The following is a 2,596-nucleotide window of genomic DNA, read 5'->3' on the forward strand; positions in this document are numbered from 1 at the left end:
CTACTACTACTACTACATTTTTAATCACTTGAAAGGTTAGAAATGGGGTCACATTTTCACGTAGAGAAACTAATGGTTGATTGTATTTTCAAAAATTAGAAATACATTCGACATATCTCAAATTTAGAAACTAGTAATTGAAGATCACAATAATAGGAAAAATTAATGTCACGTTCAGTGAATACAAAATCACAGCGAATATCGACTAGTTACATACTCAAACCTAAAAAAAATTTAAAGGTCACATTTTGTTACCAATGAATTAAGATCATGTATAAGGGGAAAAATCACAACCAATGTCTCAAAAACAGAATAACCATAATTGGGCATTGTCCTTGTAACCGAGACAAACTACACTCGGGCAAATTTAAATTACTTAAAAAGTAATTTTGATCCACTTTTTAAGCTTAGACAAACTTTGCTATAAAATGGAGAAGACAAGAAAACGTCCATGCTGCTATAATTTTTCTTTCATCAGCATTTCCTTCCTTTTAATTCCCAAAACAGGTTTCAATTAGGGCTCCCTTCTGCGCAAAAATGGTGGATTTGCTTGGAGGGGGTGCTACAGGTGTAGCTTTTGATCATCTAATGCAAGCTGTATTAGATGTAACAGTTAAAGTAGCGGGTTTCAATTCTGAACTCGACCACTTGAAATCGACTCTGATTTCGATCAAACCGTTTATCGACGACATAGAGAAGCTAAACAGAGTGCTGAACTGCCGACAACAGGGAGCAGAGGCGCTCGCCAATCTGTTTTGAAAAGGCGAAAAACTCGTCCGCAAGTGCATGGAAATCAAATGGTGGAATGCAATCAAGAAGTATTCGCATATGAAGAAATTGGAAAAGTATGAAGCCTCGTTGCTGTGGTTTTTTCAGATAAATGTGCAGGTTGAGTTGTCTAGAGATGGCAAAACTGTTGCTGTGGGAGTAAAAGTTCTTGAGGAGAAAATGGATAAAATAATTTCTACCCAAGATAATGGTCGTAGCGTTAACTCAAATGGGTTTTCAGGTCTTATTCTCCCCTCCTAAATTGTACTTAGTTTGTGAATAAAAATGAAACTTCACTTGGTGGTTTTATTAACAAAAAAATGGGGTTTCAGGTTGGTGTGGTGTTCCGGGAGTTCCAGATTTTGTGGTTGGATTAGACGCGCAGCTTCAGGAACTGAAGGGGATGCTGTTAAAGGATGGAGTGCCAATTGTTGTGCTTTCGGCTCCTGGTGGCTGCGGCAAGACTACACTGGCAAAATTGCTCTGTAATGATGATGAAATTAAAGGTAATCAGCGAGTTTAATCCCGTTTGCCATGATCCTTTTTTAATATTAAAAGCTTTGCCAAACGAGCCTAAGGATCCTTGATTTTTGTTGCTTTTTCTTGTGAGTAGTCTATTGAGAGTTTGGCGCTTCTTGTGAAGCGCTCTTTAAACTTTTTAAGAACAAGAAATCACAAGAAGATTGTTTGAACAAGAACAAAAACGAAATCGTCCATTGTTCGCAGAAGGAATCAAAATTGATTTTCTTCGTTTTGGTCTACCTCCATCAAACTACTCTTTCTCGTCTTTGAATAATGCATAAATTGTAAAGATATACATAATTATTGCTGTAGTGTATCAGTGACAGAATCTTATGCCTTGAACTTTGGTCATACTTTCCTTTATGATCTTGTATCTTGATTATCTCATGTTATGCATAGGTATATATGGGAATAATATCTTCTTTCAGACAGTCTCAACAGCGCCTAACCTTCAGCTAATGGTTCAAAAAGTATTTCAGAGTAACAAAAACCAGCAGGTGCCTATCTTTCAAAGTGATGAAGATGCAATAAACCAACTAGAACAGTTATTCCTGCAGCAAGTAGGACCAGCTCCCATACTATTAGTCCTGGACGATATGTGGCCAGGATCCAAGTCACTCATTGATCAGTTTCTTCTTCCAATACATGGATATAAAATCTTGGTTACATCGAGATTTGTGTTTCCGCAATTTGAATGGACTTACAAATTGAATATGTTGAATCATCAAGATGCAATGACTCTATTTCATCATTATGCCTTTAAAGATGGAATATGCACTGTGCAAAAAATCTTGTAGAAGAGGTAAAAGCATTATCTCTGCTAAAATACATCTTTAGAGCATTCTACCAAAAACATCAATATTGAACTTAGTTCATTTTTCTGTATGTGGCTCAATTTTCTATCATATTATTATAGCCTTTTATTTTACCTGAAGCATTAAACTACATCTAGAGTGACAATTTTTCATGTCAAAATTCATTTTATTGGGTTAAGATCTTAAATTTTTTTGAACGGATATGTAAACAAAAATTTCAACGAATTTTTTATAAATTTATTTACTCTACTCTAAAACTTAACTGATGTTGCTCTTGGAATCTCATGGCAGGTGGTCAGAGGTTGCTCAGGATCTCCATTGGCCCTTACAGTTGTAGGCAGGTCACTCTATAGGCAGCCTGAGGTGAATTGGATTCGTACAGTTCAAAATTGGTCCCAAGGGCAATCAATTTACGACACCAACATGGTTTTGCTTAGTCGCCTCAAAACCAGCTTAGATGCCTTGGACGGAATGGAAGTACTCAAGAATTG

The 2,596-nt window shown here is 36.4% G+C and overlaps 1 protein-coding gene across 1 annotated transcript; it reads left to right on the plus strand.

Moving 5' to 3' along the window:
* The first annotated feature begins 317 nt into the window (after positions 1-317).
* LOC111385418 (probable disease resistance protein At5g66900) lies at positions 318-2,589 on the plus strand. The gene is made up of 4 exons (XM_023009802.1): positions 318-1,009; positions 1,101-1,274; positions 1,690-2,092; positions 2,397-2,589. Exons 1-3 carry the CDS (start codon positions 787-789, stop codon positions 2,085-2,087), a joined length of 795 nt encoding a protein of 264 aa, XP_022865570.1. The 5' UTR covers positions 318-786; the 3' UTR covers positions 2,088-2,092; positions 2,397-2,589.
* Positions 2,590-2,596: the final 7 nt, after the last annotated feature.

Source organism: Olea europaea, unplaced genomic scaffold (genome assembly GCF_002742605.1).
Source record: "Olea europaea var. sylvestris unplaced genomic scaffold, O_europaea_v1 scaffold3158, whole genome shotgun sequence".
Classification (NCBI taxonomy): Eukaryota; Viridiplantae; Streptophyta; class Magnoliopsida; order Lamiales; family Oleaceae; genus Olea; species Olea europaea.